At 40.8% G+C, this 26,140-nt stretch overlaps 2 protein-coding genes and 1 long non-coding RNA gene across 10 annotated transcripts; 2 read left to right on the top strand and 1 right to left on the bottom strand.

Moving 5' to 3' along the window:
* The first annotated feature begins 1,366 nt into the window (after window positions 1-1,366).
* On the top strand, window positions 1,367-3,643 carry LOC307031580 (E3 SUMO-protein ligase ZBED1-like). The gene is made up of 2 exons (XM_079668793.1): window positions 1,367-2,614; window positions 2,784-3,643. The coding sequence occupies exons 1-2, from the start codon at window positions 1,382-1,384 to the stop codon at window positions 3,327-3,329; spliced, it is 1,779 nt and encodes a 592-aa protein (XP_079524919.1). The 5' UTR covers window positions 1,367-1,381; the 3' UTR covers window positions 3,330-3,643.
* Window positions 3,644-9,295: 5,652 nt separating this feature from the next.
* Window positions 9,296-21,254, bottom strand: LOC307031607. 6 transcript variants are annotated; one of them, XR_013806007.1, is made up of 4 exons: window positions 17,761-19,001; window positions 14,349-14,448; window positions 10,889-11,230; window positions 9,296-10,693 (listed from the first exon to the last, which is right to left on the bottom strand). It is a non-coding gene; the product is annotated as an uncharacterized lncRNA (long non-coding RNA). The 6 variants fall into 6 exon arrangements; XR_013806008.1 differs by having other exon boundaries at window positions 14,384-14,448; window positions 17,761-18,998; XR_013806004.1 differs by lacking the exons at window positions 14,349-14,448; window positions 17,761-19,001 and adding an exon at window positions 21,176-21,254.
* LOC307031591 (putative high affinity immunoglobulin gamma Fc receptor IB) lies at window positions 14,756-25,633 on the top strand. 3 transcript variants are annotated; one of them, XM_079668820.1, is made up of 7 exons: window positions 14,766-17,856; window positions 20,733-20,860; window positions 21,194-21,229; window positions 21,413-21,667; window positions 23,296-23,535; window positions 23,610-23,747; window positions 25,107-25,626. In XM_079668820.1, the coding sequence occupies exons 1-7, from the start codon at window positions 17,750-17,752 to the stop codon at window positions 25,217-25,219; spliced, it is 1,017 nt and encodes a 338-aa protein (XP_079524946.1). In that variant the 5' UTR covers window positions 14,766-17,749; the 3' UTR covers window positions 25,220-25,626. The 3 variants fall into 3 exon arrangements, with proteins under 3 accessions (XP_079524948.1, XP_079524946.1, XP_079524947.1); XM_079668821.1 differs by having other exon boundaries at window positions 14,769-17,856; window positions 20,719-20,860; window positions 25,107-25,624; XM_079668822.1 differs by lacking the exon at window positions 23,610-23,747 and having other exon boundaries at window positions 14,756-17,856; window positions 25,107-25,633.
* Window positions 25,634-26,140: the final 507 nt, after the last annotated feature.

Raw genomic sequence — 26,140 nt, 5'->3', positions numbered from 1 at the left:
GCTTTCAGTGAATATATTACATTTATTTCTCTTATCATTAAAGTCACATGTACTCACTTCCTTTTTAGTGAATAACAAACAGACTGCAGGAATAATGAGAAGTATTCAGCACGCATTAGCACTCTCTCTGGGTAAATGTTAGCCTAGCATGGTTAGTTTAAATATGTGTGTTTAAAGATAAATGAACAACTCTAAATCCTGAAAACATCAGTAATAATCTGGCGCCCTCTAGAGGTCTGTGTTATTACTGCAACAACACTTCACTTAGTTATCATTTCAACTGATAGAACTTAAATATAAATATACATATGATTACAAATGAATTACTTTTAAAGTAGTCACAAACGTATACCTAATGGTACTGTTATGACCGGCCCGTAGGCCACAACAGGAAAACAGAGAGAGACGTTCAAGGATTCCAAAAACCACGGCACTTTAATTGTGATCTTTCAACACAACACCGGAAACATGAAAGAATGGGCGAGAGTCCTCCTGCAGCCGGCTTGGAGAGAGTCATGAAGGCCCTGTGACTGCGGGCAGCTGGGCTTAAGTGTCCCAGGTGTCCCCAGTCATGCTGATTGGCCTCTTCAGCTCCACCCCCATCGCAGGACCTGCAACACACCTGCACACTCACAGGCCCCAGGCCTCACAGTACAAATTACACAAAAATGACCTACATTTATATGATGAATATCTTTTACTGGAGTATATCAGAATAATTTCTGAACATGAGGAAATACTTACTGAGGTAATAAGTGTTATATTAATACTGATAATAATAATACAAATAATAATAATAATAATAAATTGTAGTAATAAAAATACAAAAATAAAACATAATAAAATTGTAATTATAACAATACAAAACATAATAAAAATAATAACGAAATATAAGAAAATAGTAATAATCATAATAATGTATTAACCACTTCTACACCGCACCTCCGATACCGGGGGGGGGAAACGCGTCATCTGCAGGAAACAACGTCTGAGGGCATCTTAATATTCAATAGACTATGTGTAGCGACAGCAGGAAACAAACAAAGTCGCTGAGAGGCTGAGGCCGGGCCTGGTTGATATTGTGTGAGACGCTACAAGAAAGGACTTGGTGAGATCAAAGACTCTGTTGCAAAATAATCTGGTTTAATGAAAACTGGGATGATCAATTTATACTCCTTGGACATGTACATCGTTATATTAATTAGGGATGGGCATGATTAATCGATGATCGATAATTGATCGTTAAGGATTTTGTCGATTTCGTATTTTTCTTATCGATGATCGGTAATAAAACATCCTACCAGCAGGGGGCGTTATAGCGTAAGGAGTCGCGACAGCAGAGAAAACTTCCTGCGAGCTGCTCACTCACAAAGATAACAACATGAAGCGTGCGAAACGAAGTCCGGTGTGGGACCATTTTGAGATAAAAAACGAGTCCGCTCACTGTATACACTGCGACACGGTTTACAAGTACAACACGACAACAACTCCGATGATGTACCACTTAAAGAGCCTTCATCCCAGCGTGTTAAGAGGCACTGAATCCTCCGTTCAGCCCACCATCACCTCAGTTTTAAACCGGAGGAGCTGTGATGCGAAGCGGGCGGAGAAAATCACAGAAAGTATCGCCAAAATGATTGAAGTGGACATCTTCCCCACAAGTGTCGTCGAGGGGAAAGGATTTAGAGATGTGGTTAGTTTACTTGAACCAGCGTATCAGATTCCCTCACGGCGCACTATCACCAGGGTCATAGAAACCCACTACAAGGAGCGAAAACAGGAGCTCCTAAACAAGTTAGCCACAGCAGCTAGTGTTGCTATAACAACAGACTGTTGGACCGCTTTAACAGCGGAGAGCTACATCACTATCACATGCCACTACATTTGCGACAACTGGCAAATGAATTCAGCGGTCCTGCTCACTGAAAGCCTTCCAGGCCGGCATACTGCCGACCTTCTCGCTGAGAAGATGAATGAAGCTGTAGAGCAGTGGGGATTTGAAGCCAGAGTTATCGCCTGCGTCCACGACAACGCGGCCAACATTACGGCTGCCAACAATCCCACCAGAGTCAGCTGGGTGTCTGTTGCTTGCTTTGCACATACTCTCCAATTAGCCATAAATGACGGGTTTGCTCTATACCTGCATCGGGTCATCTCTGCAGCTGGTAAACTCGTTAGCCACTTTAATCACAGCACTGTGGCAACCAATGCGCTTAAGGAGAAGCAGGAGCAAATGGGCCTCGCCACCCACCGGCTTATTCAATCGTGCAAAACACGGTGGAACTCAGTCTGTGAGATGTTTGAGCGACTTGTGGAGCAGCGCTGGGCTGTTGTTGCTGTCCTCTCGGACAGAACCCTGACCAAGCTTCAAGATGCCAGGGTCCTGGAGCTGAAGGATGAGCACTGGCGGCTCATGGAGGACGCACAGCCTGTGTTAGCAGCACTTAAGTGTGTCACAACTGCCATGTCTGCCGAGAAGGACGTCTCCATCTCAAACATTTATCCAGTAAGCTTCAGCCTCATCAACACCCATCTCATGCGGAGAGAAGGAGACGAGACCAGAGTAACCGAATTCAAGACCAAAGTGAAGTCCTCCCTCAGCAACAGAATGAAGGTAAACTAACTAATTAGTTGACATGACACTCATAATAAATAGCCGCTGATGACGAGACTGACATAGGCATAGCTAAATGTCGCTTATGTGCTTTGCTTATTTAGATATGGCATATTTTCAAACGTTTTTTATCGATCATCCGACATTTTTCTATAATTTATTTATACAGGTTTGGTCTGACGAGTTTGTGACATCCGCCCCAATGATTGCATCCATGCTGGATCCCCGTCACAAGCATTTGAGCTTTCTTTCGCCACCACAGAGACTAATTGCTAATGCTAAACTGGTTGAACTGGGAGAGGCAATTGATGCAGGTGAGGCGGCTATCCCACAGACTGGGAGAGAGGAGGCGGTGTTGTCATGCCGGGGAAGTCCCACAACTGTCACTGCCACTACGCACGTTTCTGCGATGGCACTTCTCCTGGGGGAGCAATACTCATCTACCCCACAGGACACTGGCATTGAAACAGAGACTCAGAACTTTCTGAGGGACATACCCCCACCTCTGGAGTGCAGCCCGACTGATTGGTGGAAAGTGAACGGTGGAAAGTTTCCCAGGCTGGCTAAATTAGCTAGACGCTATCTCTGCATCCCCGCCACCTCGGTCCCGTCAGAGCGGGTCTTTTCAGCCGCTGGACTGACCGTCACTCGGCTCCGTTCACGTCTCACCCCCGAGCATGTTAACATGCTAATTTTCCTCAACAAAAACCAGTAGGTTAAGTAAGCTATAGCCTCCTAACCACCGTAGCCTTTAGTCAGACCGAGGCCTATAACGTGTTATTGTTTTGTGTTTACTATTGTTAGTTAAAGTTTTATATCTAAAATAGGCGGAATTGTATTTATTTTGTTTGAGAACACTGGCTCTTATTTTGTTAATATCCCCGACGCCTCCGACATTTGTTTTGTTTATTGTTTGCACATTTAAACACAGAAGTGAGTTTCTGATACTATTGTTAGTTAATGTTTTATGTCTAAAATAGGCGGAATTGTATTTATTTTGTTTGAGAACACTGGCTCTTATTTTGTTAATATCCCCGCCGCCTCCGCGACATTTCTTTTGTTTATTGTTTGCACATTTAAACACAGGACTTTCTCATTATACTATTGTTAGTTAATGTTTTATGTCTAAAAGAGGCGGAATTGTATTTATTTTGTTTTTGTTTGTTTTAAGAACACTGGCTCTTATTTTTTTAATGTCGCGGAGGCGTCGGGGATATTTCTTTTGTTTAACATTTGCACATTTAAATAAACATAAAAGTGAGTTTCTCACTTCTGTTATTCTGTATCGACCTGCATTAATGTTCACGTGTTCTGTTAACGGTTGTTTTATGGTCAGGCTTCTGTGAGGAGAGCAGTTAGGGGCGGGGTGGAGAGCAGAGGGCTTTTTGAGTGCGTGTCTGTGTGGGCGCGTGCGTGTGGGTGAGAAAGGCTGCATGTTAGGGAGAGGAAGAGCAGCACGTTGTTGAGCGGTTTGTTGTTTTTGGTTGTTTTGGCGTGGTCCCGGCCCACAGTGACCCTTCCTGTAACCGCAATAAAGCTGTTAAGATTGTATACGCTTCGCTCGTCATTCCGACCTGTCCGGGTGGACGTTACAATACGTCATACAGTTTTTTTGACGGGTATAAATGTTAACGATTAATCGATAATTGATCGTTAACGTCTCACGATGATCGATTAAAGAGATTTCTTAAAATGCCCATCCCTAATATTAATCAGAGCAATCATTTCAATCTGAGGTCAACAAAAAGTACAACGGCCCTGTGTCACCCTCTCTTCCACACACACCTCCCGCAGGTGAACAGGATTATAATGAGTGCCGCCCATATCCATGTGACCCAAGCCAACCAATCAATAGAGATCAAACAAATATCTTATATTAAAACATAAAGGATTACTAAACACGTTTCATGGCTCCTACACACCAGCTTCTAATTATTAGGATAGTATACATAATAATTACTAACATTATTCAAATGGGAGACATGTGATAATTATAACTTAGTAATCAAGTCCATACAGTTGCAGTTCATGTATGTGTAGTTTCCCTTCTTCTTTCCTGTGTACGAGTCAGTCAGGCCCAAAGGTACCACCTCCTTGGCTCAGTCAAAGATAATCCTTAGTGTCATTTAAGTCTGTCAGTCGAAAAGAGTCAATACTGTGGAAAAGATGTCACTGATGTTCTTCCGTCTCTTCCTGACGTTCCTGCATCTTCTCCACGATATTCTCGCTTTGATCGAAATGTTCATTTTTTAAGCCAGCCACTTCTAGTCCGAACACAATATGGCTATTTACGACCCTCTCTTGGCCCATGGCTTGTAAACGAATCTGCGCCTTCTTTCCAGTTAGGCCGAGCTCGTGCATCAGATCCTCTGTACAAAACACTGATGTACTTCCTGGGTCCAGGGAAGCATAGGTGGTGACAATCTTGCTGCCCTTCGTTGACTTGACTTGCACTGGAACTATGGGAAGTTTACAATTGTCGTCACAAGCCCCTGTAAGGCCACTTGACACCAGTGCGCTGTCCACTGATAGCTCTGATGTACTCTTGGCTTGAGCAGGATTGTGTCTTGCTTCATTGGAAGGGATGTGAAGTATGGTTGGATGTTTGAAGCCACATTTTGAACAGGAAATTTGTTTATTGCAATTTCTGCTAATGTGCCCCACACACAGACAGCCGAAACAGACACCTTTCTCCATCAGGAAGCTTCTCTTTGTGTGTTCCTTTTTCAAACTGATGGCACGAGTCCAAGGTGTGACCTCCTCCGCAGCGCAGACATGTCCTCCATCTTGTCAGAATGTGTTCCTTCCATTCAGTATCTGTCTGGGTTTCATTTTCAACAAGAGCTACAGTGGTGGCAAAGCTAGTTCCTTCAAAATGTGAGCGAGGCTCTGATCTGTTTAAAGCATTATTTGTTGTTATGAAGGGAGCATCTTGAATGTTTCCAAACACTGGGTCAGTCAGGATTTTAACTCAATGAAGTGTGTGATGTCAAAGAATGTTGCTCTGCGGCTGTTCCTCTCCTGCAGCTCACAGGCTAAAGTTCTCCACTTGTCTCTGAAATGGTAAGGTAACTTTGAAATGAAAGGCATTGCTGTTGTATTAACAGCGTGGTTATTTCATTTTGGTTTCTCATAATGCCCAGTATGTTGTGTTGATCTTCACTTGAGTTCAAGCTATCTCCATAATTCATTTGTGTTATCAAAGTGGATTTTTTATGAGATACTGGCTCTGAGGAAAGGAACCAAGGTGACATGTTCTCATTAGGCTGTGTAGTTGGATCCAAGTAGTCATTGCTAGCCTCTCTTTGGTTTAGCAACATTTGTGGAGTATTTGTATTGTCCTTGGCAGTGTAGAGGACCTGTGGTTTAATGTTTCTTTGTTCAAAACTTCGTCCATTCCATGGAGCTCAATGTGCACATTCAGTGGTAAGGCTTACCTGGCTGTGATCCGCGTTGAAGGCGGCTTCCAAACTGCAGTCTTTATTAACAGCCAGTAATTAGTTAATAAAAAAAGTTTAATGAAAACTGGGATGATCAACTTATACTCCTTGGACATGTACATCGTTATATTAATCAGAGCAATCTGCTGTCAACAAAAAGTACAACGGCCCTGTGTCACCCTCTCTTCCACACACACCTCCCGCAGGTGAACAGGATTATAATGAGTGCCGCCCATATCCATGTGACCCAAGCCAACCAATCAAAAGTGCTCAAACAAATATCTTATATTAAAACAAAACGCAATACTAAACATGTTTCATGGCTCCTACACTATGAATGTTTTATATCCATGCAACGGGAAGAAACTCAGCTAACTGATCATTTTTTTTATTTAAAAAAAAAAACACAAAGCTAGCGCTGAGCCTATGAATTAGCCACGAGCGAAAAATGCTAACGGGGTGTTGCACAGAAACTCACTCATAACACCCTTATTACTTATCGTAGCTGCACGCCCAACCCATCGATCTGATCGTGAGATGACACAGAATCGATGGGTAAATACATCTTCACTCCATGATAAGAACTCGTGAAGCTATTAACAAGAACAGACATCAAAACATGTGGCGCTAGGTAGCTAAAAACGGCAACATGGCTCACCTTGGTCGTTGTCTGGTCAAAAGTGGTCTTCAATGGCATTAAAACGATAAAGACGCTGCTGAAGTTAATCCATAGGTTAATCCAATGTGTCTTTGTCCCCTTGAAATGATTTCTGATAATCCATCAGCAATAACAACCCAGTCTCACGGCATGTCGTTTTATAGTCAGGGCATGTCATCTATTGATTCGTGTTTACCAACACCATTTTCACACGAAAAAAAGGGGAAAATGGTGTTGGTGAACACGAATCAATAGATTAAATGTCCTGACTATAACACGACATGCCGTGAGACTGGGTTGGCAATAAACCTGCTTTTCCGTTTCAAGATGTCAGAGCGAGAGATAGGTTCGCTCAAATGCAAACCTGCATGCGCAAAGCCCCCACCTTTTTTTTTTTTTTTACCATGTGTGTGAGTGGGGACATTCCCCTTCAATTCTATTGGCTCTAATGGTCAAAAAGAGATGTCAAAATCGACCTATGGGTTCCAGAGAAACGGTAAAAACACCCATTTCCACCCAAATCACCTCAGAGGTAGAGTTCTTTTTGCTAAACTTCTCTAAAAAGGTCAAATGTCACTTGTTTTGCATCAATCTTGATACAGGGTACTTAGTATATGTTGTACTTTGGATTCCTAAAGCTTTTAGTCTACTAACCCATCATCCAAGGGTAGTTTTCACTATAAGTAAAAAATAATTTTTGGACGGACACTATAATTTACAGCTTTTTACCATGTTCAATCTGAATTGTTTTTAAAATAACTCACAGGTTAATCATTGCTTTGAGAAAAAAGATTATTAATTTACCCCTTTTAGAAGGGAAGATATGGTCATTTGTTCTGGGAATGTCATTTTCGAGCCTGAGACCTGAAAAAAAGGCTCAGGGCTTAACAGGTTAAGCAGAGTGTAACATTCAGTTAAATCTCGTGGTGCTTAACATAAATTGGAAACAGTCAAATTAAATAAAATGTGTCCTGGAGTCAAATTTGTGAATTTTGGTTAAAGAGTATTTATTTGACTTGCAATGAAGCTGACCACCAGCAGGTTGCGCCAAAAACGGGGGCAGCAGAGCTCTTTTCCACATGGAAGAACCGAGCGCTCTGACCTGCAGGAACAGGGAATATAACCAGGCTTCACTTTATTTCAGAGTTCCTCCGCCAGCTGTTGTTGTTGTTTAGGTTGAGCATTGGTCAGACGTGTTTACATGACCAATAAAACCTTCACCGTGTCCTTGAAAGCACCGCCTCACAGAACTTGATAGGCCGGTTCCTTTTGGATTCACTTCATGTACGTAACTATAGTTTCTTCAAATAGTTTCTATCTGTGTTTTTAATTATTGTTTTATTTGTATGTATGCACCACGACACCGAGTCAAATTCCTCGTACGTTTCAACCTACCTGGTGATAAAGATGATTCTGATTTAGAGAATGTCAGTTTTGTTGAAGTTATATTTGTTTCCAATATAAGTTGACTTCCAGAGTGCATTGGTTTTACCGCCTGTTCTTTGACTTTATATTATTCAATATTTCTAGGCCTAGGTCTTTTACATAAGAATAAGCTAAAACTTCAAAAACAAATTGAATGATTGACCTGGAGGATCTCATGAGGAATGAATACGTCATTAACATAAAGAGAAGAAGTCTGAGATGTTGTTCTGTGAGTCATGTGACAGAAGTCCAGTGGGGTTTTAACTCCTGAGACTCAGGCCGTGTCTCAATTCAGGGGCTGCACCCTTCGAAGTACGCAGCCTACGCAGTCCTAGCCCACGTAGACCGGGTAGGCTGGACCGAGCGGCCTACGAAATGAGACGGTCTAGCCTACGGAGCGCTTCGTATTTACGTCACGGGATATGCGCTGTTCGGTTGCGTTGCTCCAGCAGCCTGCTAGCAAATTAGCCGAAAAGGATCCATGGTTTAGAAGATGTTAAATAATTGTGCCTGTTATTATTATGCTCCAAATATCTGGACCAAACTCCCAGAAACCTGCAGGTCCGCTGCAACTCTGACTACTTTTAAATCCAGGATGAAGACTTTTCTTTTTGTCGCTGCTTTTAATTGAAACTGAGCCGTTGTGTTCATCAGTAAAGTGGAACTTCTGTGTGAACTATTCATATCTTAAACTGCACTGTAACTTTTTATTCATTCATTTTTTCTTTTAATGTTGCTTTTATTATCTTTTCTTTTTAATGACTGTTTTTAAATGCCTTTGTCTGAATGTCTTTCATTTTTGTAAAGCACCTTGAATTGCCTTGTGTTAAAAGGTGTTATATAAATAAACTTGCCTTGCCTATGTGAAAATAGGACTCACGCTGACCTTTGACCTTTGAAACCTTTATTGGCTGTTTGAGTAATAATGTAGACCGTATGAAATAGAAATGTCTCATTAAGACATCACTAGTCGAGCTGATGGTTGAGTTTAGAGATAAAGAGCTAACTGGAACTCCCTGAAACAGAAAGCTAAATACTTTCAGCTTCACCTCCACTGCAGACCTACATGAGGCGGGGAAATAAGATAAGATAAGATGGAGCTTTATTAACCCCCGTGGGGAAATTCAGCAGTTCAAACAGCAACAGGCTGAAAAACAGGAAAGCACAGATTCATACAGATTCATACAATCAAAAATAAGATCAAAGATACAAATAATAAGACACTATGAAGTAAGAAATGAGTAAAAAATGAAAATGAGCATTTATACATATTGGGTCATATATACTTATTACATATATAGATATATTAACATGGGTGTGTGGAAACAGTTTGATGTCCAGTAATTGTTTCACATTATTGACCCCTTTTTGTGCAAAAATACTCAATCAAATTGAGCATTTCAGCCAGGATATAAGGTGTTTAAGTTTTAATCTTGAGATATGCAATACAAATAAGAACAAATGATATAAATAGAACTTCAGTTTCTAAAGTAAATACAACAAATATCACTGAAATACAGGACACAGTTCAGAGCAAGCTGTGTTTGAGTTTTAAGAACATTCACTTTCTGCTCTCAAAGGTTAGTTTATTATCATCTGACAATTATTCAATTCATTATCTGTGAATGCTCTGATTCAACTTCAATCAGTTATCATTGAATTGACTTCTTATCGAATTCTTATTAGTTTGTATCCCTTTAGCACTCAATGTACTGGGTTTGTTTTCATTATTTCACATTCCATGTAAATCTACTTAGAAGAAAATAAATACACTTTTTAAAGTCTAATTCAAAACAATCATTTAAAGATTTACCCGGACATTTCCCTGATGCATATTTTCAAAGTGTATTTAGTAGAGTAGAGATATACTGGAGATATTAGCTGCAGATATATCAACCTAAAGCAGACTATGTTTCTGGAGCTATAAGTAAAAACAAAGCACACGTGAAATATATCACCAACAGATAGATACACACTTTGAGACCTCTTTACACAGACTTTAAGATTTAAACTGACCTGCTGGTATCTAAATAAACCCTCACCATGAATCACTGTATCAGATATTTTGTGATCACTTCCAGGCTCTGACACACAAACACCAGATCAGACGCCATGTTGTTAGCTCTGAGTCTGAAAGATAGGCTTCACCGTCGATCCTAAGTGTTCGGCAGCAAAGTCAATCCTTCTGATTAGCTGAAGTGTAATTTCTGGAATCACGTTTGGTGCAACCCTCACCAGGTGTTTGTGTCACAGAGGGTTGTAAAGCCCCTCTACCACGACAAGGTAGTGATTCACGGAGAGGATTATTAAGTTTAGAAGCAGGGGATGGAAGACAGTCAGATGTAAAGTGGTCATTAAAATGTCCGGTGTTCATTTTACATATTTCCTCTTCGTCGAAACACTCTAATGGTCTCTTCATGTTAACTCTTTTAGATTTCACAACAAATACATCAACAACAACACCAACACCAACACCAAAACCAAGACCAACAAGGAAACAAACCAACCAAACTCCCAACCAAACGTATCCTCCGGGACCCTCTGGATGTTCAGGACCTGAGGACAGAAACAGAGAGCAGTGAGGAAACGACTGGACCTCCCCTCATGTTGGAGAACAGCTGATCATGAAGGAGATGAAGAACAGAATCTGTTTCCTCTCCAGTCTCATGTCAGACATTATCTACCGATCACAGAGCATCAACATCATCTTTACACCAATGGAGGAACTCTTCAGGAGAAACACCAACTCACTGTCAGAGACGCTCAGATGGACGGAGTTCACAAACTCTCCCTTGATTTGATTATTGGAGAGAGTTATAACCTGACACTGGTAGTTTCCTGTGTCTTTGACGCTGACGTTCTTCAGGAGAATAGAAGCGTCTCTGTTATTCTTCTCTGGATCTTTCAGCTCAACACGACCTTGATAATGTGGATCCTGGTAGCTTTCAAACAGCCTGTTATCTCTGAAGAAGAAGACGGATCCCTTCAGCTCAGGTCTTTTCCACTCTAACAGTGTGATGGCAGCATCTGTGGGAATGTGACACTGAAGAGTGACGTCTTCTCAAGACTTTGCCTTCTTCCTTTTTTCTAAATCTGGAGAAAAACAGAAAGGCAGAAGTCAGTCATTTCATTGTGAGCCGTTTGTATATTTATGAGGACTGTTGCAAGCAGCTGCAACATCTGATACAAACAAAGGTTTACAAAAACAGAAAGGCCATTACAGACTTGGGTTTTGTTATTATTATCATTTTTTAATGATTCTTCTGAGAGAAGCTGGATTCCAGTGGTAGATTGTAGTGTGCCACTGGGTTCCTACATGTATTCTAGTTATGTACTTAAGTATAATGTTGAGGTATGTTATCAGTACATTTTAATCTATGATACTTTATACCTCAGTGTCAGTGATCATTAGGGGTGTAACGGTTCACAAACATTTTGGTTCGGTACGTACCTCGGTTTTTAGGTCACGGTTCAGTTCGGTACGTTTTCGGTACAGCAGAAAAATAAACATACATTTTTTTTTAAATTATTCTTAAACTGTGAATATTCACTCAAATAAATACAAAATAAAATAAACATTAATGTGCAGCATTTCGATGAACTGAAGTAATCTGTATTTGAACTGTACTCGTACCTAAGCAGCCAGTTTGACAATAGGACTTGCTTGTCATTGTATTTTCATGTTTGTTTAAAGAAAGATGAACTTGTCCACATTGCTTGCTGAAAGGGCAGATCTGCTGGCACTAACAATGTCTCTGTGGAGAACACCCTCTCTAGGGACAGAGGTAGCAGATACAGCCAGGTAGCGCTTTGCTAACATGGCAACATAAGGATATTTGGCGTTTGTAATAGCTTTGGCTCGGTCTGAACTAGTTGCGAGTGGTGGAGGCTTAAATGCTAGAGGGAGTTGGGTTTGCACTTCAGTCTTTTTTCTTTTGGTACCGGTGATATTCACGTTCGGGTGATGCCTTTTCAAATGAGTGTGCAAGTTTGATGTATTGCCAGCCGCGTAACCAATGTTAGTTGATTAATGCCGCCTCAAGTCAGTATTTGCAATGTAATTACATACACGCTCCCCTTGACAGATTAACGCCACGCGTGAGGTTTAGATTATTTCCCTGTCTCAATCAAAATGGAACTGTATGAAATAAAACGGCACATTTGTCTTGTAGCAAATAAAAAGGGATCACTGTGAACGTGACGTAGTACACGTTGAAGATCCAATGGGGATACTGAATGGCGGTTCCGACTGATCTCAATCAGTAAGGCATGACGCAGACCCAACGTTTCGTTGCTCTGATTGGCTGTAGACAGTGGTGTAGTGGGGACGCTATTTTAATTAGGTCATCCCAAACAATGCCACACAAGTGCGCAGTGCACTCACAAAACGGGCAAACAGGTCCACAGAAACCACCAGCATGCTTAGTCCTACTTTAGATGCTGTACTGCAAAAAGAAGACGGCGCTGCGCTCAACACACACACAGACTCAAAACCATGGACACACTGGCACATAAGTTAAATAAACAATTTATAGGCCTATGTTGCATAAATGCTTGAGCTACAGTATTGCAACCAAGCAGACAGCGCTACTTCTCTCTCTCTCTCTATTTTCAAAATCTATTTAAAACTCATAACAAACAGAATTCCCAAAGTTGTCCTGAAATTAACGAAACAAAAAATATAGCCTACTTTTGCAAACAACATTGAATCTGGACTTGAAATTATTCTGATTAGGCCTAGCCTGCATTGCAAATAAGCAGACCACACACACCATGTATAAATCACTTCAGGGGACATTACATTGACTTACATGCATTTCCTGGAGACTTATCCTAACCATAACCAACACATGCCTAACCACACCCACCCACACCCCCACACACACCCCCCCACACACACACACACACACAGAGTCCCCCTGTTGCCTTGATGACAGCTTTGCTCACTCTGGGCTTCTCTCAGTCAGCTTCATGAGGGCGTCACTGTAGCATTTCCATGTTATGCTACTTTAAAATCCTCTACTTTTAATTGACATTAGTAACTTTGCAGGATTATATTACTAATAAAACATATAAATAAAGTCATGAATATGATATATTATTGTGTATTAACAAATATATAGTATAAGATGTATTCATAAAAATAAAATAGAAAAATATATTCTTAAATTATTACTTCAAACGATTTGACACCCAATTGCTTTTTAGTATTTAAAAGTGTATCAAAAATATTCTATACCATACAAACCAAATTATATTGGTTATATATACAAATAGATGTATATAAAATGTACCAAATAAAATCAATGAACCATAATTGTTGTTAAGACTTATATATACAAAAACTATTTTAGCATGAAAAGTTTATTGTTGTTTACTTTTAAGATCATTTTACATTATTATAATAAGAGGAAGTGTTAGAGCCAGGTTTTAGTTTTGGTCAAAATAATATTGCCATCTAGTGGCGACCTTGTGCACTGCATGGTGAATAAAAGACTACAATTCCCATGTTGCAGCCAATTGAGAGACAGAGGTGGTCAACCTGTGTGGAAGATGCCGACACAATTATTACAATTATTTAACGTTTATCATCGAACAGAATATATAAAGAGAATCTTAGTTTGCTTCAATAAACGCTTTTACTGTATGTTGAGTTTTGCCTCTTGTGTTGTGTTCACTCTGACTGAAAGAGTATTTTCTGAGTCTAATTTGTGTGGAAACTATTTTATTTGTATTAACCGCAGAAGCCTTGTAGCCAAGAGTAAAACTGATAACCTGAAGGATTAGTAGATGTGTTTCAAAAGGTGTTCAGAGTGGTTGAAGGAAGCGGTGACAGGAAGGAAACGCTGGTGTGGGCTACTTTCAGAGAAACAGTTTGATGTCACATCACAAAGTGGTACAATGGATCCAACAAGTCTTCAACGCCTCGTCTGTAAGTACAATCTTTATATTGTTAGCATGAGGGAAGACGTTCAGATATCATAAACACATCTGAGAGTTCACTGACCTGCACAACAAGCATCCAGAGTCTGGAGAGATGGAACTCTCTTTACTGTTTGGTACGTTCAGGAGGAACTGCTAACTAATATGATTGTTGTGGTGCATTCAAGTTCATGCTGAAAGAGAAGTTTGGTATTTCCTCAACTTCTATCCAGTCTGACTCGTGCTAACTTTGCTCTACATTAATGTGTTCTAAAAGCACCATACAGACCTGTTGAAGTGTCCTGTGTGTCGCAGTAAACTCACACTGTGGTTTCTCCTCAGTCCTCACCTCCCTGCTCCACTAACCAGGGTCAGTACACTTTCTCCGTCTGAGAAACCACACACACACACACACACACACACACACACACACACACACACACACACACACACACACACACACACACACACACACACACACACACACACACACACACACACACACACACACACACACACACACACACACACACACACACACACACACACACACACACACACACACACACACACACACACACACACACACACACACACACACACACACACACACACACACACACACACACACACACACACACACACACACACACACACACACACACACACACACACACACACACACACACACACACACACACACACACACACACACACACACACACACACACACACACGTAGCAGCTTCACTTGTAGCTTCGGTGCTGCTAGCCTCTTTCTTTTTGTGAATGATATTCTTTTTAGAAAATAAGTCAAGTTGTTTGCCTGCCATTGTAGAGCTTTCTCGTTAGCGTTCTTGAGGGAAAGAACTGCTGCCAAATCACTGACATACCCCCAGCTCGCCGCGGGGTCACGAGCGTGATGACGAATCATAATTTTTTAAGGAAATCTTTTTTATTATAATTACTGTGAAATGTATTATGTTTTTGTCATTATTACAACAAATACACACTTGCAAGTGATAACACTGGCAATGATTTTATATTTATTAGACTATTAAAAAAAAGATCTTGCTCCAAATAAGTGGTGGTACGGCTTACCCCTGCGTCCAACGCCCACTACACCTCTGGCTGTAGGTCTATTGAAATTGCATTCGGAGGCATTTTGATCTGACCCCGGCCGCGCTGATATTATAACGCCAGAGAATTTCCAAACCTTTAGTGTATAAAACTCCCCCACTACTTAGACTATTCCTTGCACCCCTCTTCTAGCATAAGCCCGAATGGTCTCAACCATATTGCATCAGTAACTGCACTTGTTGTTACAGCAGGATCAGTTTGTGTGTTGTGGACACGACCCGTATATTTTCTCAAGCCGTTTTCTCAACATTTAGCATTTTGCTTATTATTTAATTTAATTTTCTTACTTTAACATCATTTTTCATGGTGGGGCTAAGCCATTTCTTTGTATGGCTGTAGCCTACCCCAGCCATACCCTGGCGCCGCCACTGCCAGAGACCCAGAAACATATCTGATTTGTTGCATTTTTTTTCTAACACAAAAACACTCAAATGCGTAGTGCATGGAGCGAGAAAGAGAAACAAATCAACGTAACACTGTGATATTACAGATCAGCAACACAGATACCATTCTCATTTACATTTTATTTATATAATTAATATACAAAAAACTTGTGTTTATATATTATATACGCATTAATAGAGTGGCGAAGTCCCTCCCCTTCCGGTGGACCTCCATGGGACCTTATTTCGGAAAAAATATGTATTGAAGTCAATGGAGAGAGAAAGATTATCTTTCGATCCCGTTTGAATTGTGCCACGAATTACACATTATGTTTTTCAATTTAAAAGATTATTTTGCAAGTCAAAAAAGAAAAAATGTGTCGCAAAACTGTGAAGCAACACATTTTTTTGTGTGAAACCCTCAGTGAACTACATCTCTGGTCTCGCAGAACAACACACGTCACCAAGATGGCCGTCACTAGTGATGGGATTTATGGCTCTTTGAAGGGAGCCGGATCTTATGGCTCCGTTCCTTTCAAAGAGCCGTTCAAAAGAGCCGGTTTTTTGGCGGGGTTACTTGGTTTGTCTGTGAAATAATCACCAGGATAATGATTGACTGTATTGCCAGACCTAATGTCAATAATCTGCTTTGTAAACACGACACAAGGTGGCGCCATATCCATGTCATTCATGTCCGTGAATGTACTACTTTGAATTTACCCTCCGTATGTGTTAAGTAAATAAAGTTGCCTTGCCTTGAATGAAATTCACGCAACTCTTAATATTAGATACTGTGTTTTTAAGTGGCGATGGAGATCATTTGTTGACCCTGCTTTAAAGGATATTTTGCCTTTACAAATAGTGCGCTTTTTTGGTTGAAGTTCATCAAAATGCTGCTGCGTTTTCGCGTTTGGCTCATTTTCCATCCGAAAAACACGTCGTCTACCTGTCCTGTAGCCTACCACTTGTTATGACTTCTCTCTCTCCCGTATTCCGTAAGACCCACCCCATCTCACTCCTCCTGCTGAAACCTACTAATCAGAGTAGGGGCGGGTCTTCACAGAATACGTTTGGGGAACAAAATCAAGCTTTTTAACAGGCGAGTGGATTTTGGCAGGCAGTGAGGGCGGACTAACAATTGAACGATAACAAGAACGGCTCTCACCAAGTACGACTCGGTTCCCCTCGTTCATACCAAAGAGCCGTTCAAAAGAATCGGCTCGTTCGCGACCGACACATCACTAGCCGTCACTACTGTCTTGTCAACAAAAGGATTGACTACCCTCACTATCACCACAATGAAACACGTCCAGAAGAATGTCATGCAAAACTGCCTGCCTTCCTTCCTTTGATTCTCTCTGAACTGCCTGGTCTTTTTAATGTTTAATGTCAACCATTTGTGCAGATAGCATGAAGTAGAATAGATCGGCGATCGCCGATGCTAGCGTTAGCATTTCTCCCCCCGGCTTAAATGGTGTATTATAGAATGATCACACCGGTGACAGTACTCTTCAAAGGGTTCACGAAATATGACTACTACTCTTACTGTTTAACATTTTGGGTTACTTGATGTTACTTCATGTTAAGGCTAATAAAAATGACAAGGCTGTAATGCTAACTAAGGTGCTAGCTACTAGCTAGGTAGCTAACTTGATCCAGCCACTCCTGGTCCTTTCATCAGACGGGAAGCGAAAGAACGAGCAAGACCCATTGCTGGTATGATAACAACCTGGTACTAAGCACACAGGCATCTTGTTAAAGTTATCTTATCTTAGCCAGCGCCATATAGATAGATTATAAATATATGGCGCTGATCTTAGCTATCTCTTAGTGGAGGAAAACAATTATGACATCACTTCAAGACTCTGGGATTTGAAGTCTTTCTAGTTGCATATTTTTCATAGTCTTATATTTCAACAGTTTTACGACAAATTCTGACTTTTTTGACATGGAAATTATTTTTTAAGATTGACAAACATTATATGTGTAATTCATGGCACAATTCAAACGGGATCGAAAGATACGTTTTCTCTCTCCATTGACTTCAATACATTATTTTTCCGAAATAAGGTCCCATGGACCGGAAGTAGATGGGCGTGACTTCGCCACCCTATAAGATATCACTGCTAACAAAAACGGATTTTAACTCTAAATGTAAAATGTAATGCATGCCCCTCACCTCCTGCAGCCATAGAACCAATAATCAGGAACATGAACAGCCCCACATGATGAGCTGCCATGAGAGCAGCTGGAGAAGAACAGGAATTGATCTGAAGTGAGTATAATCCAGTGTGAACCGGTCTGTGTTCGCGCAAAGGTTTTATACACAGAGGAAGGAAGAAGAGGAGGGGGGAGGAGGAGGGGAGGATCCACGATCACATGATTTACAAGAACCACTTGCTGAATGACATGTTCAAGTACAGAGGGGAAAAACTGTGCGGTCAGATCATTACAAAAGTGATCTAAGATTGAGTCTGATAATCAAATGTGAATCCATTTGAAGTCCATAAAGTAAGGGTTAAACTTTTAAAGAAACATAAACACACATATATATCTATATGTATATAGATATATATGGGTATATGTATATACACATGTACACAGTACCAGTCAAAAGTTTGGACACACCTTGTCATCAGTGGCGGCGCCAGAGATTTTCTCTAGGGGGTGCTGTGGGGTAGCTTGACGTTTCATAGAGGGTGCTCAAACTTTAAGGGTTTCCCATTAATGCACCAGTGCTACAGTTGAATTTTATACAGCAACTCATACTTGCCAACCCTCCCGTTTTTCGTCGGAGACTCCCGATTTCATTGCCCTCTCCCGGTTTCCTCCCGGGGTCATATTTCTCCCGCATTTCTCCCGATTTCTGACAAAATCAGATTTACTCAGGACTGTTTCCACTCGGACTTTAATACAGCTACACCATTGTTTGGTTTCCATGGTAACACGTCTCTTTAGTAGCGCGCGCAACTGAAAGTCTGAGAGGGTGAGGCAGATAGTCACAGAAAACAGAACAAAAATCGACAACTACTCTACTCTCTGCTCACTCCTTTCCTGCCCACACATATGCTCCATCAAGGATGGTGCTACAGGCCGCAAGGCATTGCACTTAGAACTACAATATAAGCATGTTAATGTTAATCTAACAGCTCCGGCGATCCACTAGCACCCCCCCCATCTTGCATTTTGAAGTGCTCCCGAAGATCTTTTTTTTATTATTGAAGTTAAAAGCATCAATCTGGTGCACTTTGAGAGCAAAATGAAGAGATATGGATACATCTCTCAACATACATATGAAACAGAACTGTAAACAGATTTACTATTTTTTTATAGATATTTTACAAATCACTCTTTTAAAACAAAACGTTTGAGACCCACTGAGATAACTAGACTAAAGTGAACTATCTAAACACTGAGAGTCCTTTACATCACCTGAGCTGAGGTTATCTGAGACTCTCAGTCTGACACGAGAGAGTTCTCCCTCCACTTTGTTGTTGAAAAAGCTCCTTATATCCGTTAGCTTGGCTAGCTAGCACCAGATGCTAACCACAACGATCTCCGGTAGAGACCCACCGGTGCTCGCGCACGCACTCAAAATGGCTTGTGTCACACACACAGAGCAGAGCTTGAATGAAACACAGAGACCCAGAAGTAAGCTACTTGTACTCACGAGACCTATTATGTGAAGAATCCCTCTCGCTTTCAGGTGGTTTTGATTGAGTGTCCACACGTGGACGTTTAAGCACTAAAAAACGATCCATTTGTCACTTTGCTGTTAGCAAATAATTTGGCGCTCCAGCTAACAAGAAGTCACTAAAGTGTCACAAAGTAATTTAGCCTATGGGTAGGTCAAAAATCTAATGGGTGCTGGCCATTGGCCTAATCACCTGTCTTGGCTTTATGTTTTTGGTCAAACATTTGTTTGTTTCACATTTGCATTGATGTAATCAATAATTTTTCTAATTCAATTTAATAAAAAAAAAATATATATTTTAGAAAAAAAAACAAAAACATATATTTATTGGGGGTGCTTAGGGGGTGCTTTGGCAATCCTGGGGGGTGCTTCAGCACCCCCTAGCTCCCCCTTGGCGCCGCCCCTGCTTCTCATTCGAAGGTTTTTATTTATTTGTACTATTTTATACTTTGTAGATTAATACTGAAGACATCAAATCTATGAAAGAACACATGTGGAATTATCCAGTAAACAAAAAAGTGTTAAAAAATCTAGAATATGGTTTTTATCTTAGATTCTTCAGAGTCCCCCTGTTGCCTTGATGACAGCTTTGCTCACTCTGGGCTTCTCTCAGTCAGCTTCATGAGGGCGTCACTGTAGCATTTCCATGTTATGCTACTTTAAAATCCTCTACTTTTAATTGACATTAGTAACTTTGCAGGATTATATTACTAATAAAACATATAAATAAAGTCATGAATATGATATATTATTGTGTATTAACAAATATATAGTATAAGATGTATTCATAAAAATAAAATAATAGAAAAATATATTCTTAAATTATTACTTCAAACGATTTGACACCCAATTGCTTTTTAGTATTTAAAAGTGTATCAAAAATATTCTATACCATACAAACCAAATTATATTGGTTATATATACAAATAGATGTATATAAAATGTACCAAATAAAATCAATGAACCATAATTGTTGTTAAGACTTATATATACAAAAACTATTTTAGCATGAAAAGTTTATTGTTGTTTATTTTTAAGATCATTTTACATTATTATAATAAGAGGAAGTGTTAGAGCCAGGTTTTAGTTTTGGTCAAAATAATATTGCCATCTAGTGGCGACCTTGTGCACTGCATGGTGAATAAAAGACTACAATTCCCATGTTGCAGCCAATTGAGAGACAGAGGTGGTCAACCTGTGTGGAAGATGCCGACACAATTATTACAATTATTTAACGTTTATCATCGAACAGAATATATAAAGAGAATCTTAGATTGCTTCAATAAACGCTTTTACTGTATGTTGAGTTTTGCCTCTTGTGTTGTGTTCACTCTGACTGAAAGAGTATTTTCTGAGTCTAATTTGTGTGGAAACTATTTTATTTGTATTAACTGCAGAAGCCTTGTAGCCAAGAGTAAAACTGATAACCTGAAGGATTAGTAGATGTGTTTCAAAAGGTGTTCAGAGTGGTTGAAGGAAGCGGTGACAGGAAGGAAACGCTGGTGTGGGCTACTTTCAGAGAAACAGTTTGATGCCACATCACAAAGAGGTACAATGGATCCAACAAGTCTTCAACGCCTCGTCTGTAAGTACAATCTTTATACTGTTAGCATGAGGGAAGACGTTCAGATATCATAAACACATCTGAGAGTTCACTGACCTGCACAACAAGCATCCAGAGTCTGGAGAGATGGAACTCTCTTTACTGTTTGGTACGTTCAGGAGGAACTGCTAACTAATATGATTGTTGTGGTGCATTCAAGTTCATGCTGAAAGAGAAGTCTGGTATTTCCTCAGACTTCTATCCAGTCTGACTCGTGCTAACTTTGCTCTACATTAATGTGTTCTAAAAGCACCATACAGACCTGTTGAAGTGTCCTGTGTGTCGCAGTAAACTCACACTGTGGTTTCTCCTCAGTCCTCACCTCCCTGCTGAGCTGCTCCACTAACCAGGGTCAGTACACTTTCTCCGTCTGAGAAACTCAAAGCTGTGTCTCTGTTGACCTGATGCATCACTTTAGTCTCAGAGTAACTGAACTCTTTTCTGTCCTCACAAACTGAACTCTGCAATGTTAGATTCATCAGTGAACATATCAGTTCTTCTTCTTCAGTGTTTAATAAATCTTCCTCCCTGCAGCTCGTCTGACGGTGACTCCCAGCAGCTCTCAGGTATTTGAATATGAACCTGTCTCTCTGAGATGTGAGGACGCCTCTGAGGGATGGACTGTGAGGAGAAACACGAGCAGGGAAATAAGAGCTGAGTGTAAAGACTGGGGAACACCTGCTGGTTCCTCCTGTACCATCAGCTCCATGGACCCAAGGGACAGTGGAGTGTACTGGTGTGAGTCCACAGAGGGATCCACCAGTAACACCATCACCATCACCGTCTCTGGTAAGATCAGCCTCTCTGTTTCCGCATCAATACTAAAAAGTCATTTAAGAAGTTCATCAGAAAGAGGAAGCTGGACGACCTCAGAGCTGCTAGCTTGTGCTAACCACAGGGTGCTACACACACATTCTCTCACACACTGTCATCCACTAAGATACTCCTCAGTACAGTCTCATACTTTAGGGACTGGGAAAAACTGATATTTAACATATTATTTATTTCTAAAATATAATTATTTTAGAGAGAAAATGCTCTTTTTCTAAAGTGTCCTCTGAAGTGCTTAAACTCCAGATGGTCCTCACAAGGATATACGAACAAGAATACAGTCCCTGGAAATCATCAAATACTCAACACCTCGTCTGATTAGCTCCAGATTCAAAGGTTTGAATCAGGGCCGTGGGAAGTAGGGGTGCTGACGGTGCTGCAGCACCCCCTGGTGGAGGACAGGGGATCTGCACTTCCACAAGATATAATACAAAAAAAACGAATTTTCAGCCTTGATGTAACAACATTCATAATTAAGTAAAGATAACACCCTTTTCCCCGGTTACATTTTCCATTTGCCCTGTACGATGGGCGCTGTGAGTGATGAAGTGGGGGATGTTGGCTTAGCAGGCGCCCACAGCTCACAGCCAAAGTTTGAGAGATAGAGCGAGGGGATACCGCGGTACCGGCGGGGATTGTTGTTAGCTTCTGCTGCGCTAACGGATATAAGAAGCCGTTTCTACAATAATGTGGAGGGAAAGTCCTCTCCTGTCAGACTGAGAGGCTCAGTGAGGTAAAGGACTCTGAGGGCTTAGATAGTTCACTTTAGTCGAAGTTATCTCAGTGGGTCTCAAACGTTTTGATCACAATTTATGTAAACAAATATTTCCAAGGCACACCTTTATAATTATTAGGATAAATAAAAACAGGTTTGAAATCATTCCAATGTATACTATAGGACAGTAAACCAAAAATATCGTTTAAAACTGGAGAGATTTTAAAATATACATAAATAAATAAATGTTAACTTGTAAAATAAGATATGAATGAACAACACAAATAAAATAAGTTACATGTATTTGTTATTGGCTATGGTAGGTTATTGGAAATGTTCACATACCTGCTTATTTGATTGATAAAATGCAAACCGATCTTTTTCATATGGGTGTCTAGAGTTGTACCTAGATCAGTCTCTAATTGGGCGCTCAAAGTGCACCAAATTGAAGCATTTTACTTTAAAATGTTAAAAAAAATCTTCCCCGGGGGATACCCCCGGACCCCCCCTAGAGGATGTGAAGTCCACCCCTCCAATTAAAACATGTTATAATATATAATAAATTTGAAGCCTTGTTATATAAGCTGTCCACCATGTCAATATATTTCTCTTTTTGCAGTGTTGTGGTCTTTTGTAGAGGTTTTTCATTGCCAGCTAAAATATTGCCTTATAGGGCAGCACTTTGGTCAGAACCAACCCTGGTGTCATCCCCACAGCACCCCCCATTTGAAACATGTTCCCACGGCTATGGTTTGAATGTCACATGAACATAAGCTGCAGTGTAGAAATGGCAATGAAAATCACTTTATGTGACGTCTTCTCCATTTGAACATAAATACAGTTTGTCCTGCCATGTTGTCTCTGTGTTCAGGTGGATCAGTGATCCTGCAGAGTCCTGCCCTCCCTGTGATGGAGGGAGATGACGTCACTCTGATCTGTAGAACAAAGATGGCCGACCCCCCCTCTGCTGATTTCTACAAAGATGGCGTCTCCATCAGGAATGAGTCTGATGGAAACATGACCCTCCTCCATGTCTCCAGGTCTGATGAAGGCCTCTACAAGTGTAGAGTCCAGAATAGAGAGTCTCCAGAGAGCTGGCTGTCTGTCTCAGGTGAGGAGCTTTCCTCTGGTTTCAGGACTCATTCCTTCAGATGTTCACCTGACCAGGTGTGATTCTCTCTGCAGAAAAACCTACAACCTCCTCTGCACCTCCTGCCTCCTCCCTCCACCTTGTGTTCAGGGTGATCTGCCACCTGGTGGTTTTCTGCCCGTACTGCATCTCTACTTTCCTCATGGTGTCTATATATCGAGAGAGGGCCAGAGGTAACTTCTCTCAGTTTGTTCATCTAAAGCAGCGGGTTTCAAAGTGTGAGGCGCGCCTCCCCTGGGGGGCACCAGAGAGCTTCAGGGGAGGCGCAGCGTGAGAAAAAAAACAACGAGAAAAAGACGAGTAAAGTGACGCTTGTACACTTGTGGCTGTCTGTGGAGACCGAGTTCCCCCACCTCGCCAAAAAGGCTGTAACAGTGCTCATTCCCTTCACCTCCACCTACCTGTGTGAGTGCTCATTCCCTTCACCTCCACCTACCTGTGTGAGTGCTCATTCCCTTCACCTCCACCTACCTGTGTGAGTGCTCATTCCCTTCCCCTCCACCTACCTGTGTGAGTGCTCATTCCCTTCACCTCCACCTACCTGTGTGAGTGGTTTTCCGCATTGACTTTGATCAAAAGCAAGTGTCGGTCGGCTGCAGCCAGAGGATGATCTGCGTTTATTCCTGTGTGCATCAAACACGCAGACTTATTGTTCCCACTAAAGTAGGGGTGAGTGTAATAAGAAGGCAAAGTTGACGTTCAGTGTGTTACCGGGAGCATATAAGGATTTATCCACCATGTCGAAAACATAAAAAATGTTTTAAAAAAATTTCTTGAGAACACGGCGTGCGGAAATATACGGGTCGTGCTGCAGCTAGATGTGCCTGTCCGCTTTAAGAAGGTGTCGGCGACTGACATGCAAGGAAGAACGGCTGTCCACAGGCTGTTCCAACTTTAACAACTGTATTAACTTCCAGGGTAGTGAATTGAACATGCTATTGTAATTGGGTGTGTGGTATATTTTCATGCACGGACACGCATGTTCCACAACACACAAACTGAACAACACTCAATTTTCCGATCGCTACCAGCGTCCTTGCGATCTTGTTATAATAACAAGTGCACGTTACTGATGCAATATGGTTGAGACCATTCGGGCTTATTCTAGAGGGGTGCAAGGAATAGTCCAAGTAGTGGGGGAGTTTTGTACAATATTTTTAAAACATAAAAAGGTTTAAAAAAGGTATTGTTTCATGTTTTAAGAAGGTGACGCTACTCAGCCAATCAAATCGGTGCAGTCAGTGAGTCAGCACGATAGATTCAAACACACACAGAGACGAGACAAGAGGAGAGAAACAGTCTTCATGTTCTCTTACTGGATCTCTTTGAAATGCAATTGAATACCCCTGCATTATAGCAACAACAACAATGATAATAACAATAGCAATACAAATTGGGAGGGGGGGCGCGGCTGTTCTTATGTTCTCTGAGGGGAGGCTCACCTACCCACACTTTGAAAACCCCTGCTCTAAAGGGATTTAATCTGAGACAGAACTCTTAATATGTTTTCTACATTTTCTTTCTGACAACAGGAAGGGACCAGTCTGTCTCCGTGGCGATGACCCCGCCCACCCACGCTGAGCAGGGATTGGACGATGACTACGATGATGTCATGTCTGCTGTCACCACAGAGCATCAGTTCTGACCTATATATCTTATTTAAATAAGATATATAAATATATACTGAAATTTTTTGTAGTAATTTGCTAAATTCCTATTGTATTTCCTCTTTTTTGTGTATCTTATTTGCTGTAAAAAAAAATTACAATCAAGTAATGATATCATTTACTTAAATAAATACATTTCTAATAATATTTCTACCTTTTCTCCTATTTGTTGTATGCACTAAATACAAGTCCTTGAAAACCTGCTCGACTAAATTTAGATTTAAAAAAAAATCCTCCACAGCTGGTTTTTAAACAATAATTTTTATTGAGGGAAATACAAATAACCCTACAATTCCAAACCTGGCTCAGTGGTCCAGAGTGTGATGGTGTAAGACAGTATTAGATGTATTGTTAGTATCTCACGGAGCAGCAGGGGGCAGCAGAGCTCTGCAGATCAACCTTTATCATCAGGGTTAAAACATGAGTTCAGTTCTGAAAACCCGTCAGAATCTTCCAGTGTATTCTGTATGAACATGCATTAAGAGTCATGAAGTCCCTCTTTCTAACTCAAACTAATGATAACAAAGAGTGAATCGTTCAGATCGAGCTCCAAACACACATTTCCTGGATCCATGAACTTCCTGGTTTTACATGTTATTTGTAAAACGACACGATATACTTTATTGTCCCAGTAAGGACATTTGTTCTGGACTGTCCTGCAGTTCCCCATACATGTACATATACTGAAGGATTATTTGAATTATTTGAAGTATTAAAGTAACGTGGTATGGCAGGAAAGTTCAATCTGGTATATTCCTTTTAATGTCACCTTATATATATTCATGTGTGTTAAATTAGAAGGGACAAAGTATCTTTTCCCTCCCCCAATATATTGAGGTGAAGTCCTTGTGTTTAGAGAGAGATGTGAGCAGGGGACACCCTTATTTGGGGATAGTGCC

Source organism: Notothenia rossii (assembly GCF_949606895.1).
Source record: "Notothenia rossii genome assembly, chromosome: 3".
NCBI classification, from domain to species: Eukaryota; Metazoa; Chordata; class Actinopteri; order Perciformes; family Nototheniidae; genus Notothenia; species Notothenia rossii.
This window is presented reverse-complemented; position numbering and strand designations above follow the sequence as displayed.

Coding starts and splice junctions, on each gene's coding strand:
- LOC307031580 (XM_079668793.1), top strand. CDS start 1,382: ATGAAGCGTGCGAAACGAAGTCCGGTGTGGGACCATTTTGAGATAAAA. Junction 2,615..2,783: donor CCCTCAGCAACAGAATGAAG/GTAAACTAACTA, acceptor TTATTTATACAG/GTTTGGTCTGACGAGTTTGT.
- LOC307031591 (XM_079668820.1), top strand. CDS start 17,750: ATGCCCCTCACCTCCTGCAGCCATAGAACCAATAATCAGGAACATGAA. Junction 21,230..21,412: donor GAGCTGCTCCACTAACCAGG/GTCAGTACACTT, acceptor TCCTCCCTGCAG/CTCGTCTGACGGTGACTCCC. Junction 23,536..23,609: donor GAGCTGGCTGTCTGTCTCAG/GTGAGGAGCTTT, acceptor TTCTCTCTGCAG/AAAAACCTACAACCTCCTCT.